Source organism: Aricia agestis, chromosome 17, assembly GCF_905147365.1.
Source record: "Aricia agestis chromosome 17, ilAriAges1.1, whole genome shotgun sequence".
In the NCBI taxonomy this organism is placed as follows: domain Eukaryota; kingdom Metazoa; phylum Arthropoda; class Insecta; order Lepidoptera; family Lycaenidae; genus Aricia; species Aricia agestis.
Window position 1 is genome coordinate 14,080,735 of NC_056422.1, and position 14,831 is coordinate 14,095,565.

General features: G+C 40.8%; 2 protein-coding genes across 3 annotated transcripts in view; one reads left to right on the forward strand and one right to left on the reverse strand.

Moving 5' to 3' along the window:
* LOC121735697 (centromere-associated protein E-like) overlaps positions 1 to 5,433 on the forward strand; it is a 72,339-nt gene extending 66,906 nt beyond the window's left edge. For both annotated transcript variants that reach the window (XM_042126598.1, XM_042126600.1), the window contains 5 exons: positions 1,508 to 1,662; positions 2,830 to 2,937; positions 3,541 to 3,656; positions 3,790 to 3,850; positions 3,934 to 5,433. In XM_042126598.1, coding sequence (XP_041982532.1) covers positions 1,508 to 1,662; positions 2,830 to 2,937; positions 3,541 to 3,656; positions 3,790 to 3,850; positions 3,934 to 4,018 — 525 coding nt within the window. In that variant the 3' untranslated portion in view covers positions 4,019 to 5,433. The remainder of the gene's footprint in view (positions 1 to 1,507; positions 1,663 to 2,829; positions 2,938 to 3,540; positions 3,657 to 3,789; positions 3,851 to 3,933) is intronic.
* Positions 5,262 to 14,623, reverse strand: LOC121735698 (trichohyalin-like). The gene is made up of 12 exons (XM_042126601.1): positions 14,384 to 14,623; positions 12,170 to 12,345; positions 10,968 to 11,171; positions 10,245 to 10,365; positions 9,809 to 9,979; positions 9,324 to 9,445; positions 8,221 to 8,364; positions 7,630 to 7,729; positions 6,944 to 7,120; positions 6,516 to 6,611; positions 6,062 to 6,150; positions 5,262 to 5,454 (listed from the first exon to the last, which is right to left on the reverse strand). Exons 1-11 carry the CDS (start codon positions 14,537 to 14,539, stop codon positions 6,070 to 6,072), a joined length of 1,548 nt encoding a protein of 515 aa, XP_041982535.1. The 5' UTR covers positions 14,540 to 14,623; the 3' UTR covers positions 5,262 to 5,454; positions 6,062 to 6,069.
* Positions 14,624 to 14,831: the final 208 nt, after the last annotated feature.

A 14,831-nucleotide genomic window follows, 5' to 3' on the forward strand; every position in this document is an offset into this window, starting at 1 on the left:
GCTTTTGATTTGGAAGGTGCACAGGAATAAAACACGTCCACAATGGTCAAGTTGAATTAATTTAGGCGCCTACCACACGTGCATGCTTGACTACAGATTTGCTTGCGCACGCCGGCTTGAACACTGAACATTGTGCATGTAGTTGCTAAAACTGTAGTACGCACAAGCCCCAAAGTTTGTCTTGTTGTTTTTTAAACTTGCTTGTCTGCGCGTGTGGTTGGAAGTTCAGCGTTCAAGCCGCTCTTTGTCAGTCAAAATATGGTGTTAAAATGCGCGCAGGCTGTTATAAAATGGCAGATTTACGTACATATTATAAACGTCAGTTTGCAACTAAATTCATTGAATTATAAAAATTTCTGCTCGCTCTGTGGAAGATCAAATCGAAAGATTATTCTGACAGGAATAAAAAAAATACTCATATGAAAAACATATATATTTATGCATTATCAATTTTGTCACTAGCAAACACTGGAAAAAATAAAGCAGAAGAAATAGTTCTTCATTGAGAAACATTGTTTATACGCCGACGATCTCGGCAAGAATGTGGCTTGCGCATGCATGTGGTAGATAAGTCAGTCTTACATCTTTTCATGCGAGAAGCATGCGCTAGCAAAACTGTGTTCAAGCATGCACATGTGGTAGGTGCCTTAATATCATGACACAATCTATCAAAACGTAAACAAATCAAAAAATCATAAACTAAAGAGTTGTATAAAATAATATAAAAAAGGTTATAAAAAGAAGTTCTCACTTCAAAACACGCGTCTGACAACTTGACGCGCATGTTTCGCTTTGCCGACGCGAACATTTCGCGTCGCGGTCGCGTCGGTGTGCACGGCGCCATAAGATTTTTTTTTTAAATGAAATAAGGGGGCAAACGAGCAAACGGGTCACCTGATGGAAAGCAACTTCCGTCGCCCATGGACACTCGCAGCATCAGAAGAGCTGCAGGTGCGTTGCCGGCCTTTGAAGAGGGAATAGGGTAATAGGGGAGGGTAGGGATGGGAAGGGAAGGGAATAAGGGAGGGTAGGAAAGGGAATAGGGTAGGGGATTGGGCCTCCGGTGAACTCACTCACTCGGCGAAACACAGCGCAAGCGCTGTTTCACGCCGGTTTTCTGTGAGAATGTGGTATTTCCCCGGTCCAGCCGGCCCATTCGTGCCGAAGCATGGCTCTCCCACATATAAAATGGACATTACATGGGCAGCGTCCGCCGCGCGGTAGACGCTACCGCTTCGCAGTCGCTTTGGTCGCGTAGGTTTGGCCTAAGCTTTAGGTGAATGGAAAACAGCCAACCAAAGAACCAAAAAGCCATAATATTTAAATATATCTCGTAAATCAAAATTGTGCTTTTGGAAAAGAATAAAACTGAGATAAACAGAAACAGAAAAAATATATCGTAGAAACAGAAAAAAAATTTACTTAACTTATTCATGGATTTTATCATCTAACAACCTGCTAAGACCTATTTACCTCTTTTTCTCTAAAACGTGATGTCATTCTACAGATTCGCTTCCTGCAAGCCCGCTGCCTGCTGCTGGAGAGCTGGCGCAAGGCGCTGGTGTGGCAGAAGCGCTACTTGCAGCGCTCGCTCGCACCCTACCACGAGATGGAGGCCCGCGTGCTGCCCCCCGCCACGCGCTCGCCCATAGCCCGCTTCCGGTGTGTACACACTACACACACACACACACATACACATAAAGAGAGTAGAGGAGATACCTGGCATCTACTTGCCCAAGATGCTGTTTCACCGAAAACTAAAAGCATTATTTCATAATGCAGCGATAATAACCACTTAAGTCAAGTTAAGTTTTTATTGTCACTGCTTGCTATTACAACTGAAACATAAGTTATATGGTGCAGGCATGTTTTATATTTGAACTAGCGGTTGCCCGCGACTTCGTCCACGTGGACTTCAGTTTATAAAGCGCGATGTCAACAAAATTGGTGTCAAAAGCTTTTATAAAAAAACCCTGGTACCCCTTAAATCAATACAGCTGTGCAGTGTGCACACAATAAGTATTTGATTTTTTTTATATTAAACTTTCTATCTTATGCCAAATTTTAAAGCTTATTTAGCCCCCCAATTACACAACTTTACCCATAAACTATTTATCATTGATAGGCTTAAGGTTACGTCACTGCACAGATAAAGTGATAAGTATGATTAGTTCTATGTTACAATGAAGTAAAAAATAAAACGCCATCTGTTGAATCGTATTAGAACTAAAATGTTCATTGCATTGATATATTTCTGGATTTTTTATAATATTATACATAAAATATGTTTAAGATTTTTGAAATTTTATTTTAATACACATCACACAGGAACATTGAAAACTTTTTGTTCCGCTTGCGGGACTCGAACACAGGACCCCCGGGATGAGCGCTGGCCACGCGCAATGCGAATTCACTTTCATCGATATTTTCATGGAAATAAGATATTTTCCCACATCAAAATGTAGCCTATGTCCTTTCTCAGACTCTAGAATAATTGTGTACAAAATTTCATTGCAATCGGTTCAGTAGTTTTGGCGTGAAAGCGAGACAGACAGACAGACAGACAGACAGACAGAGATACTTTCGCATTTATAATATTAGTATGGATGGATTAAGCCCCGCTGACTTACGTGCTTATTCCAGCCGGTGTATCGAACAAAAACATGATGCCTGTGACTTTATCAGATTTTGACCAAATATTGACTTAAGTTTTTTGGCCGCCGTGTCTAGATTTTTACATCTATATTAAAACGTGGCTAGTTTTCAACCAAGAAGGGAACAATGTATATAAACATAATATACAGTGTTCATGATCGTGTATTATTGCAGGACGGGTGCGTGGTGTGTTGTGGCGGCGTTACGGCTGCGGTTCGTGGCGGCGCGGCGCATGCGCACACGGGCTCACTCGACGGACGCGCTACTGCGTGTACAGCAGTGGTAACGTATTTTTTTATGTAGCTCTAGACTAATTCGAGCGACCTCTGTGGCTCAATTGGTTGAGTGTGTGGCAGTTCAAGCCGGGGGTCGCGGGTTGGAATCCCGCCAACGGAACAAAAACTTTCAATGTTCCCTGGTCTGGATGTGTATTACATATATTTCCGTTGTCTGGTACCTGTAACACAAGTCCTTCAAGTACTTAGCACGGGGCCAGACTGACGTGGTGTGAAGCGTCCATAGATTATATTATATTATTATTAATAATTTATTTCGGAAAACGAACACCTAAGCACTAGTTGTTTATTGTGGATTTATGTGTTTCGAATATGCTATAAGTGTTTATTTTAAAAGCTTAAAGCTGCGCGTCCACCGGGTCGGAATCGGAGCGTACGGTTCGTGCGGACGGAACGTCGTCATTTATAATTTGTCACGCACAGAAATTACGTTAGAAATCAATACGAAGCAACAAATCCGTCCGCTGTGTACGCTCCGATTCCGATCCGGTGGACGCGCACCTTAAATCTGCCATCAAAGGAAACATTTTAGTATTTCGTCTCGCAGTTTTGATAATAGTTCTTTACAACAAGGCAATTTTGTTCGTAGCTCGTCACCGCTGACGCCGCTATCGCGCGAAGTGACGTCACTGCGCGACGTGACGTCATCGCGGCTGCGACGCGACACGCTCACGTTCTCACCCGCACTAGGATATGGCACGTCAGGTATACGCACGCACTTACGCACATAAAATTATTATATAGTCAGTTTTATGATTTTTATAAACATAATAAATAGGTGACCACTGAGCACTTTGTACCAAAAATATTTACATAGTTGTTGCCTTTGCTCTTCCAGGTGACATGCCACGCTCACCCTTAGCCGTAGACTCGCCGCACAGAGAACCATTCCTACTAAAGTGAGTATAAGACAGACATACAGAGTGACTTGTTATTTTCTTTCAAAAACGCACATTTTAATTAAATATTTTAACAATTCCAGCCCCGTCCGCGGCGAGAGCACGCGCAAGCTGTGCGTGAGTCGCTGCCTCACGCGCGCCATGGAATCCGCGCGAGACGTGCCCTGACCTCACGCCGACGTCACGTGACCGCACACCTAGACACGTGGATATCACGTGGACATCACGCGGCGCGCACGCGGATACCTCGCGAGCGTCGCAAACGCATCACGTGATCCGGCCGCAGTTCCGTGCGTGCACGCGCTGCGTGCGTGTGTCGTTACAACATATCGTACGATGCGCGCCACACGATAAGACTGTGAACAAACACAATAACGTTTTCTGTTGTAAATTACCAAGTAAGCCGCGGCCGAGCATTTCCCCCGACGCATTTCCCTAGATAAGTATTAGATTAGTGCCAAATGTTTTTTGTTACTTAATTTATTTTCACCGGTCGTGCCGGGTCACTTCCCCCGCCTTATCTCTATATTTTTATATTGTACATAACGTCTTGCCATAAGTTACACGAGAGTACAAGTTAGAATAAGTTTCGCCATCGACAAATAGATATTTATTTAGCGTAATAGATCTGAGATAAATAATGTTAGTTTTAGTTGCGGTCACAAGTTTAATTTAGTGTTTGAGTGCGAGGATGACAATGTGTGGTTCGAATAGCTGTAGTTATGTCTATTGTGGCTACGGGATATGAAAGCCTAGAATTCTTTGAGTATTATAATAAAGTGTACTTATTCAGAATGTATGTTACGTGGTCACTGTGCGCGCTGTTAATTTGTATCCATATTTCGATTTAAGTTAGTGATAAATATCGGACCAAAAGTATTTAAGATTCATCACAAGAATATCATTTTTGCCGTTGTCATCCCAATCTCGAAATTTCCGAAAATAAAATTAGCCAGTAGGGACGTTACTTTATTTGTTAAACTGCATGACATTACAATTTATTAACAACGTAAAATATATTTTTAAAGCTATTTAAAAACGTTTGACTTCGAATTTAATGATAATGTAAGTATTACTAGAATAATTTAGAATAGCGGGCAGCGGGGGCCCCAGTGGGGCACACTCGAAGCTCCAGGGGCACTTCAGGACCTCGTCTAGGGCACCGAGGCCCCGCTCGCCCCGGCCGCAGTATTAGTGACGACATCCGCCGACCACCCCTACCATCTACACTCATCTCACCAAAGACTTAGCTGTAACTACTATAAGTTCTCGATCCCAACGACACGAACGAACAAAACGCTTCGGCTACACTCGGCCGGCTTCGGAAATGTTCGTTTTATTTTATTTTTAATGAACTACACATGCAAAATATTGTAATGAAATTCTAGCTATTTTATAATATTGTTTATCCTAGTTTTAGCTATTTTATGATGTTGTCTCCCTCTAATTTCCGCGAGCCGAGTGTAGGCGGGGCGGTCCGCACAGAACGGTAGGAGGCGCGATCTTCTAGTCAAGTCGCCGGTGCCATATCGCTCTCTCACGGTGAACGCTGATGGAATTTCGAAATAAATGATCTTTTTGTATCACTGCGTTTTATTTGTTACCTGCAATAGTAATATTTAATAAGATTAATACAATAACTAAAAGAAATATAATTGGTCCCACACCGGTTTCGGTGACGGTGGCCGGTTTTATTGAAACTAATCCAGCTACGCAGGAGTAATTTTATAGTGCCCAAGTGTGTGCGCAGTACACAAGAGCACTCTCTATTTCTTTACTCTCATAACCCAGTGGGACGGGAGACCGACACGACTGGCGAGAGATCAGGCGCAGGACCGACTTTTTGCATGCCCATCCGACGCATGGATCATTTTACTTGTCAGACAATCAGGTGATCAGCCTGCATTGTCCTAACCAAACTTGGACAAGTTTCCGACGCGGGAATCGAACCCACGACCTCCGAGTCAAGAGCCGCGCTCTATACCACAGACCACGGAGGCGTTAAAAAAATATATACTTAAAAGAAATATAGTCGATATATAAATAAAGTCGATAAGTATACACAATTTAGTTAAATTAGTTAGCACTAAAAAAAACATAATAATACGATAATATCTCACACGTCCAGTTTTATACATCCAGAGATTTAAAGCGAATAATAAAATAAGGTCACTTCATGCTTGAAAGTAATGCTAGAATGCAATAATTTACTTTTTGGACTATTTTTCCCCCTGCAGGCCGTTTGCGGGTCCAGCTACGACGAACTCACGACTTTCTTCTTTCACAATCTTCCGAGTTAACTACATTAGAAAAGAAACTTACTGTAGTATTTTGCAATAACTAAGAATGCTGACGTCTCAGATATATATTAGTTGTAATTGATAAGAATATTATGAATTTACATAATTATTTTTCCCGTGCAACATTCCTCACTCCTCAGGGACTCTTCAAAGATCAAGATCACATAAGGGAGATCGCAGACGACATACTTTTTGTGCGATCGAGTCTGCGGCGCCCATACAGTGCCCGCGGGCACCATGCCGACTGTACGGGCGCCGCAGACTCGATCGCACAAAAAGTCTGTCGTCTGCGATCTCCCTATCATTGATATTTTTATGTCTCTATGTGGACTGATTTCTTGCTTAGAAACTCATGTTGGTTTTACTTGAGGCAGTGTAACTCCATCTCTTTTCTCGGCCTGCTGTGCGGGCGCCGCCTCCGGCAACTCCGGTAGAGGAATCCGCTGCAGCTTGCAGTAGCGCTGAAACATACAACCATATATAAATTCTAAAACACAGGGCAACAGCAGCATAAGCGTTTTTGTTGTTGTATTAACAGTACACTGACGTCACAAACAGCAAAAATGAAGCTGACAAATTTCTTGCTTAACACGTCAAAGAAACGACAGTGCGTTAAGTTACATCTCGCTTTTCGCAGCAGAGCGCACGGGTCTGCTGCATCACGCAGCGGTCGTCCACGAGCCGCGCCCGCTCCGCCCGCGCGCCGTACTAGTTCCGCCCCCTCAGCGTATCGACCTATTTATTCCTACGTACTGTTTCAGTAGTAACTACACTATACTATAACATCACAGACCCGTATCGCAGCAGTAATCGGGCGCACGGGTCGGTGGTGCGTGCTGGCCTCGGCGTGCAGCGCGCGCGCCAGCTGCATCACACGGCGGTCGTCCGCGCGCCGCGCCCGCTCCGCCCGCGCGCCGTACCACGCGCGACGCGCCGCTAGCTCCGCCTCCTGAGCGTCCGATACCTCCTTCTGTGGAATAAAATATATGGATTAACACGTTGGCTGCCATCACTGGTGGGATCACATTTTCCTCTCTGTGTGGCCATGAACATTGAGCATCACCGCTGGGATCAAAAGACCATTGTAAATTTTATGGGGCATGGAAGCAATTATTAATGTGTAGTATTATGGGCAGACAATGTGTGTACCTATTGAGTGTTGTTGTAAATGTAGGGGTAAATAATTAAGTTATTAATTGGGTTTTTTACAGAGGCCATTGATCTCACACTTAGCTGATTTTAAAACATTTTTTATCAGAATTTGTGTCATATCTTTGTTGTAATCCATAAATTGTTACTTTTTACCATACTTACATACAGATTTATCTATTATAATTATTATTAAAATTTAAAGAGTGGAAAGACTGACTAGTAGAGCAGAGTATAAGTACCTATTTACTTATAAGTTATATACTCTATAAGTTATTTGTGATCCTCACTTAGCGAGTACTTTGGTCTTTGATAAAGATGCAAACATACCCATTGCTTCAGTAGAAACTCCTTATACTCCATCTTCTTCTCTGTTTTCTTCTCCAGCTGCTGCTGTTTGTACTGCTCGTACAGTTCGGCGTTCTTGAACCTAAAACATAAAAAACTCTATGCATCTTAAATCAAAAGATACCGCATTTATCTGGTTAGGCAAGCTTATTAGTGTTGAAGCATTTGTGAGTTGTGAGTCGCATAATTTCGGCTGGCAGAAATTCTGCTGCATTCGGTATCATACAAAAGACTGTTTGATTCACACGAGCGTAATTTTGTGAGGCATGATTTGTATGAAAAGATATTAATTTACGCGGCAGAAATTCTGCGACTCACATACATGACTCACAAAATTACGCTCGTTTGGCTTCACCCTAAAATCATGATCTGTCGGCTGGGTGTGTCATAAGTCATAACGCGACCATATTACGTAGATCCGCCATCTACCTATGAATCAACTTCTCTGATAGTACCTACATTTAGTCCATATTATGTTACGACTGTCGTGGAAAGACGTTTATGGAAGACTAAAAAAAAGTAAAAGAAAAAATCACATTGCTAATGCTTTCTCTATAAAACCGCTGAAATCACCTGTTCATGATCTCCCACTGCTTCATGGTGTTGAAGTCGTGAAGTCTCTTCTCCTCATCTTCTAGATTTCGTCTTCTATCTTCTATGCGCTCTTGTTTCAGTCGCTGCTCCTTCTCGAGTTCCGCTTGCCGACGCGCTTCGTCGCTAAAAGTAAACGCATTCAGGATAGTTTTACCTCTCATTTATGTGGGCCACAAACACGTTTTGGCCTTGGTGTCGCGGGTTTTTTTTCAGAGTTAAAAAAGCGTTCTTCAAAATTTGCGTTTCAAAAGTGGAAAACCGGCCAAGTGCGAGTTGGACTCGCCCATGAAGGGTTCCGCAGCAACAATAAGGCTTATTTCTATGAAATTAATGGCTTTTGATTTATTTTTATATTTCAGAATTGATTTAATGAAAGTTAAATTAAGGTTTACCATTTATGACGTATAAAAAAAACTACTTACTAGATCTCGTTCAAACCAATTTTCTTTGGTAGTTTTTATAGTAATGTACATCATATATTTTTTTTAGAATTATCATGCCCCTACTTTAGAAGTTAGAGGGGGGGGACACACATTTTACCTCTTTGGAAGGGTCTCTCTCGCAAACTATTCAGGTAAGAAAAAAATGATATAAGAAACCTCAATATCATTTTTGAAGACCTATCCATAGATACGCCACACGCATTGGTTAGACGAAAAAAATTTTTTTTGTTTCAGTTGTATCTATGGGAACCCCTAAAATTTTTGATATTTTTTCCATTTTTCTACAGACACATCTACTTACCAAGTTTCAATAGTATAGCTCTTATAGTTTCGGAGAAATGTCGCTGTGACATACGGACGGACAGACAGACAGACAGACAGACAGATATGACGAATCTATAAGGGTTCCGTTTTTTGCCATTTGGCTACGGAACCCTAAAAATTACTCGACTTTCACGGCGACTTTGCACTATTTCTTCGGTGTGCGTGAATTTCAAAATGGTATAGCTTCTCGCGAGCCACTGATAAAGTCCCGGGCGGCCCGCAGAGAATATGTTAGATAATATTATGACACTAAAGTTGCTAGTTCGTGCGGAATCTGAGGGCACTACGAAAATATCAGAGTCCTGAGTCACTCACCTTGCCTGTTTCTCTCTGTTAACTTTCTCACAAATGGCGTTTTCTTTAGCCTCCCTCTCCGCATCTCCCGTCTGCAACTTCTCGCTTATTCGCTCCAGAACTTGAAGCTTCTCTTTTCTTATCTATAAATTAAAAACGGTATACTAGGTACTTAAAAGTTAATTAATATCATAAATGCGAAATGCATGTCTGTCTGTCACCTGTTCACGCCCAAACGGCTAAACCGATTTTGCTGAAAGGTATGGAAATACTTTGATACCTGGGACATAGGATACTTTTTATCCCGGAAAAATGGACGCGCGACAAAGCAAAAAAGGCCCACCTTCTCCTCCGTAGCGCGAGTTCGGCACACGACGCGGTCCCTCGCCCTAGTCAGCGCGGCTGTCAATTTATTCTCCAGTCTCCGCGCCATCACCTCACGTCGACCGCAGTTGAAACTTAAAGAGAATAGGGTCGACAAGAGACACAACAGCCTCATCTCTAACCTTCTCCTCCGTAGCGCGCGTCCTACACACGACGCGGTCCCTCGCTCTTGTCAGCGCGGCGGTCAGCTTGTCGTCCAGCTTATCCCGCGTCGCCTGCTCGTGTTTCCGCGCCATCACCTCCTTACGACAGCTCTCCATGGCCGACCATCTACGCGTTTTCTCTGCCTCTTTCTTAAAGAGAAACATAGGTTTAAACAGGTTTAAATCTATATGCTTCTATACTCTTACTAAACATTCATCGCTATGTTCACTCGCATATCTAACGGTCGTTAGTAGGTTACTTACACGATAAAAGAGAATAGTACCTAGTGATGAGTCAGTGGATTAGTTAACTATTTAAGAAAATATTTAAGAAGGCAGGTCTATTTTACTTTACTATGCGTACCTATATTCTTATGATTAAAAAAATAACTATTAAGGGATAGAGATAGCTTACCATTTCCAATTCGAACTTCTTGATAGCTTCCATCTGCTGGTTGGCTTTTATGTTGTCTATCTTCTGGAAGTGAAGTTCCTCCTCATACTCCTTGCGGCTCCTTTCCGCTGCCTCGCGCGCTCTGATAACGTAAAATAAAATTTACTGATACTTATCTTTGAATTTAGTAGAGCCATGCTTCGGCACGAAGGGGCAGGCTCGACCGGAGAAATACCACGAGCTCACAGAAAACCGGCGTGAAACAGCGCTTGCGCTGTGTTTCGCCGAGTGAGTGAGTTTACCGGAGGCCCAATTCCCTACCCTTCCCTGCCATATTCCTTTCCTTACCTCCCCTAACCTGTAATCCTATTCCCTCTTAAAGACCGGCAACGCACCTGCGGCTCTTCTGATGTTGCGTATGTCCATGGGCGACTGAAGTTGCTTTCCATCAGGTGACCCGTTAAAAAAAAAAAGAATTATTATAATTAAAACACGAACATAAGATAGAGAATTCTCCAAAATATCAATAGAAAAGCATATAAGATGCCCCACAGCAGCATCGCGAAAAGAGCGAGATAGGAATAGTATAATGTACGATATACGACGATTTTAATGAAAGATACAGCGGCAGTACTCGGTAAGCTTCTATCAAAATGTCACGATTTGATTATCTAAGGAGAAAGGACTAGTTCCGTGTGTCATCAAATCCACGCATTTTGGTTAGACGTCTTTAGTAAACCATACTGTTGCAATATTTCCTGCTGATGTTGCTTGTTGGCCGCAACTCGTCTCTTGTCCATTTCCGTCCGCTGCTGGTGCCACTGTTCCGCCGCTCTGATGATGTCTAGGTCTTCTCTCGTCTTCCTCTCCTCCGCCAGCTCTCGAAGATGCTTGTTGAACTTAATCTGCTCCTCTCGCTCTTTGAGTACCACTGTTTCGATCACAGCGCTGCAATATTTATGTTACTTAGCAGTTAGAACTGACAAAACAACTTACCTAATGGCTAATAATTCGTAGAGAAATAGATGATAGCCGCAGCTGCTTCAGTGTACCAAAATTCATTAAGGCGCAGGAACTTTTCTGGGTTAAAAACTATACCTATTATCCTTCGTCCATTCCCTAGAACTTAAAGTAGGTAGATAAGATCTCTACAATTTTTTATAAAAACCAGTGGTTTACCTACCTATGCGTGAAGACTGAACAGTTAAGTAACAAATAGACAGATACACTTTCGCATTTATAGGGCTGGTAATAAGTGCAGGTACCTAATATGGATACCAGTTTATGACTATATGGAATATGGCAGCGATAAAGTCCTAAGCCACATGGCGGGTAGATTCGACACAGAACGATATCTTTTTAACAACCTTGAAACTCCACCCAGCTTGAGTGACCCCTCTCCACCAAGCCAATGTCACAACATCTAAAGGCAAAGGGTGGAGTAGCATAAAATCTAAGGAAATCGGAAAATGTCGGATCTACTGGCCGCCACACCGACTGGGACCTCACCGTTCAAAACATTAATATTATTATTATGCAATTTATAAAACAATAAATATATATATTTATTTATTATATGTATAACATATTATACTCTATTCTATTAAATATACATATACACATATATATTAAAAAAAAAAAAAGTGTCCATGGCGTGATGGACCACAATTAATTAAAATTCATAATATTATTTCAATTATCCTTGGTGCGAAAAATCTAAATAATAAAATAACAAAAAAAGGATATGGACGAACAGTCTATAGACGGCCCCAATTTTATAATAAAAAAAAAATATATATATGGCAGCGGTTCTCAAACTTTGATGACGGCGGAACCCTATTAAGAAGTGTCATTTTTGATGGATGTTTTGTCTTTGAATTAATTGTCTGGTGTGCTGGATATTATGAAAAACGGGGGCTGATCTGTTGGTCCTCTACTCAACAAACCTGAGCAGCATCTTTGGCGCGTCCTGGTCTTTGAAGACTACGTCCCTGGCGCTGCTCATCATTCGCTGGTGTTCCTCCTGCTTCCGCTTCAGGTACTTCTTGTAAAACTTGGCGTTTGCCTCCTCGGCGGCCTGAGCACGCGCACGACGGGTTTCCTCGTTGCGTTTGTTTACGTTCTGAGAAAAAAAAGAAAAATCTATAAAATCTATCTTTTTTGGAAGTCGGTAAAGTAGGTAGGTAAAAATATAGCATTTCCACCACCATCTCGCTAATAGCACGGCTAACATAGTGCTAGATAATCTTCGTTTTTTAGCCAGATGATAATAGTTTAAAAGAATTGCGAGAAACAACGATTAGGTACGGCCTACGGGATAAATACCTAGCTATCAATATTTTGTATTAGCAGGATGGTTGCACTGGTAGGTAGGTAAGGGGGGTATTACATTATCATTTATATATGATCATTTCTATGATCATATATAGGATCCAATATATATGATCATTTGATCATATCTGCATATTACATTATCATATTTCATTGATCCTTTTTTACGTCATATGTGGTTTCAATAGCCAATGGAGAGCGCTAACGCTGACAGGTATTGACGTCAGGGTTACTAGATCTCAGAGAATTCGATTTGTCAAAACTGTACAGATGGGCATTTACCCGGTAAAAACCCGAGGCTCGGGTAAATACCCATTTATACCTATTTTTACCCACCCATTTTAATTTTATACCGGGTATAAATTAAAATCAGTTTATATCTCTAAAATATTAGCTAAAACAGATAATGTGACCCTTCTGATAAATAAAAATGACTGTTAAAAATGGCGTTTACGCTAAATACACCGACAATCACGAGCGGCCATTGCTTACGTAGTCGATGTTGAGGAAATACACTGCTCGTGATTGGTGGATTCAAGTGGTGTCCTATACAACTTAAATACACAATAATTATTGGTTTGATTAAGTTATTTTTTTAATTAAATTATGAAGACTGGATATTATATGTATGCTGTACACGAGTATGCGTAAATTTTATTTTTTATACCTGTATTATTATCTAGATTATTACTTGGAAGTGAAATTCAAAATCATTGTTACTTATAGTAAATATTCACATACTATATATTTTTGTTATTATTTACATGTACTAAATCTTGTATATAGCGATTAAAAAAGTGTTACATAATAATATATAAATCGTGCACGACAAGAGTTGTAAAAATTATAATAATAATTATAATGATTAAATTTTTTCTTTATTGTGCCTTTTTTAATCTGTTGTATGTTATTTTTAATATTAAATTAAAATTTTGAGTTTTATAACTCAAAATTTTACATAGTAAATCGCAATATTAAGGGTTTAGCCAATAAAGTAATGTTTTACATATATTTAAAGACTCGTCAATATTTACCCGGTATTTTTAATTTATACCGGGTAAGAATGGGTATTTTTTAATTTTTACCTATTCCACCAATTTATACCAATTTTTACCTACCCGATTTTTACCCACCCGCCCATCTTTAGTCAAAAGACATCGTCATTTTTAATATGGATTTTTTTTTGTTATTTCAGCAAGATTATCCAAGTATGTAATTAGAAAAATAATTACATTACATTATTTGAAACATATTAACGAACAAGAAATTAAAAACTCTTTTTTATATATAATAACTGGCAACACCTATTTCTATGACCGTATTGGATCCAATCTCTTATGTCAAAAATCTATGATCAAGGAAGAAATGCATCATATGTCTTTATTACATTATCCAATATCATTGACTCAATGATCTCGGATCCAATATAGGTATATGGCATATTGGATTCGAGATAGGCATTCGACACAAGTTTTTAAACAGGGCCAGTTTTAGCACTACCAGCGCCCTGGGCAAGATTTCTTTAGCGCCCAGGGCCCAACTAAAGGGGCGCCAAATTTTTCAGGACTATCAGAAGTCCTGAAAAATTTGGCGCCCCTTTAGTTTGCCTTCAGCGGGCCTCTTTTCATAATATATGGCAAACTGGGCTATCGCCAAGCGTCGCCTCCCCCTACGTTTACCGAACGACGCGAAAACTCACGAACACTCAAGTTTCGGCTATAGATAGGTACCTATTTTGACTGAAACCGAAACAAAGGCCGAAACTAGATTTTTTTGCCTGAAATTGGCGGACACCGCGGTTGGTCACTATTTCGAAGTAAGAAAATTACCTCTAACGAGTTAGGCCAGTGCTTAGTCATTTCCCTGCTGGCGTCTTTGAGTTGTTGCAAGTACTCCTGCCGTTGGACAACGCTAGTTTTGTCTCTGTCCGTGCCTGTCCATTCTACGATACGATTCCATTCCCTTGATGGGAGTGCTATTGCCATTTATTTAAACAAAGGCTAATTCTTCGCTGTACTGTAGAGAAAATACTAAAAATGTAATAAGCTCCAAAAAAACAACTTGGAGTCTTCAAAATATATAAATATTTGACATAAATAGTTGGATAAGTAGCTATCTCTAGGTAAAACGTAGTGATTATATTCTCTTTGTCTCTAGGCGGCAAACTTGTTGGTATCTAGGAGACGAAACACTCAAAATCTGAGGAAAATGAAGTTTCCGAACGTTATAATTTTGATTGTAATGTCACTGTCGATGTCACCTGACCGCGACTGCCAA

Coding starts and splice junctions, on each gene's coding strand:
- LOC121735698 (XM_042126601.1), bottom strand. CDS start 14,539: ATGGCAATAGCACTCCCATCAAGGGAATGGAATCGTATCGTAGAATGG. Junction 9,980..10,244: donor AGAAGTTCGAATTGGAAATG/GTAAGCTATCTC, acceptor TTTCTCTTTAAG/AAAGAGGCAGAGAAAACGCG. Junction 7,121..7,629: donor AGTTTCTACTGAAGCAATGG/GTATGTTTGCAT, acceptor TTTATTCCACAG/AAGGAGGTATCGGACGCTCA.